Source organism: Propithecus coquereli, unplaced genomic scaffold (genome assembly GCF_000956105.1).
Source record: "Propithecus coquereli isolate 6110/MARCELLA unplaced genomic scaffold, Pcoq_1.0 Scaffold26, whole genome shotgun sequence".
NCBI classification, from domain to species: Eukaryota; Metazoa; Chordata; class Mammalia; order Primates; family Indriidae; genus Propithecus; species Propithecus coquereli.
In genome coordinates this window covers 9,879,951-9,880,985 of record NW_012148174.1, presented here as the reverse complement: position 1 = coordinate 9,880,985, position 1,035 = coordinate 9,879,951, and the positions used below count along the sequence as shown (strand labels likewise).

General features: G+C 31.4%; 1 protein-coding gene across 1 annotated transcript in view; it reads right to left on the bottom strand.

The window, feature by feature from the left end:
* SMARCAD1 (SWI/SNF-related, matrix-associated actin-dependent regulator of chromatin, subfamily a, containing DEAD/H box 1) overlaps positions 1-1,035 on the bottom strand; it is a 125,260-nt gene that overhangs the window by 54,278 nt on the left and 69,947 nt on the right. The window contains exon 6 of the mRNA XM_012647159.1: positions 800-866. Coding sequence (XP_012502613.1) covers positions 800-866 — 67 coding nt within the window. The remainder of the gene's footprint in view (positions 1-799; positions 867-1,035) is intronic.

Here is a 1,035-nt window from a genome sequence, read left to right as displayed (position 1 = left end):
CAATATTTTACATTTTGTCATCTAACATACATGTGTGTTGTATCCTGGTATATATAAACAAAGGAAAAAGTTGAGAATGACACAATGCAAATTTAAGAGTGGTTAACAGAGTGTGAGTATGCTTTTATTAATTTAAATACTTTTTTTAGTAGTAGGATTATAGGTGATTTTTACTTGTTACATTTTTTTGGTATGTGTACGTTAAAAAAAATTGAGACACCATTTACTAAAAAAGTGGAGATGCTTTTCTATTGGAAGCTCCTTCAAATGCGTTTATTTTATATACCAAGGCTGAAACATAGCTTAAATATTTATTAAATCAAGGAATGCTGATTATCCAAGATTTTCCACAAGACATTATGTTCCTACTGACTCAGATTTGAAGACCTGTAAATAAAACCATGATGCAATTAGAAAGAATAATCTTCAGGAAATCACAGGGATGGAAAAAAAATGAATAGAAGAAAGCATACTAGTATACTTAAGAAAGAAAATACACCTTCTGAAACTTCACTGTTATGAAATTTGATCTGTAGAAAAGAAACAAAATTATCAGTGAGAAAATTCTCCTTCCCTTTTTTTGGAAGGCGGTGGGGTGGGAAATATCAACCTAGAAATTTGATTCCCAAATAGCTGTATGACCTCAGGTAAGTTACTTAGCCTTCTTAAGCTTCAACTGCTTCATCTAAAAAAACTGAAGCTATTAATACCTAATAGGTTCTTGTAAGATTCATAAAGGTGCTTGGTAAATTGTAGAGCATTATTAATAAGAATACATCAACATGGCAGTTAGGCATACCTGCATCCCCAAACATCAGCAAGGCAGCAGCAATTGCCCCGTCCATAGTGCTCGTTGATTCAATCAACTAACAGAAGGAGAAAAGATTAGTGTTTTAAAAATAACACTTTAAAAGTTATTTCAGTTATTGATATATTCAAGAAGATATATACTAAATATATACGAGGTGGGAAAGTGTGTCTATGATAGTTAAAGTTCATTACATCCTATGATAGTTTTTCAGAAAATCTGGTTTA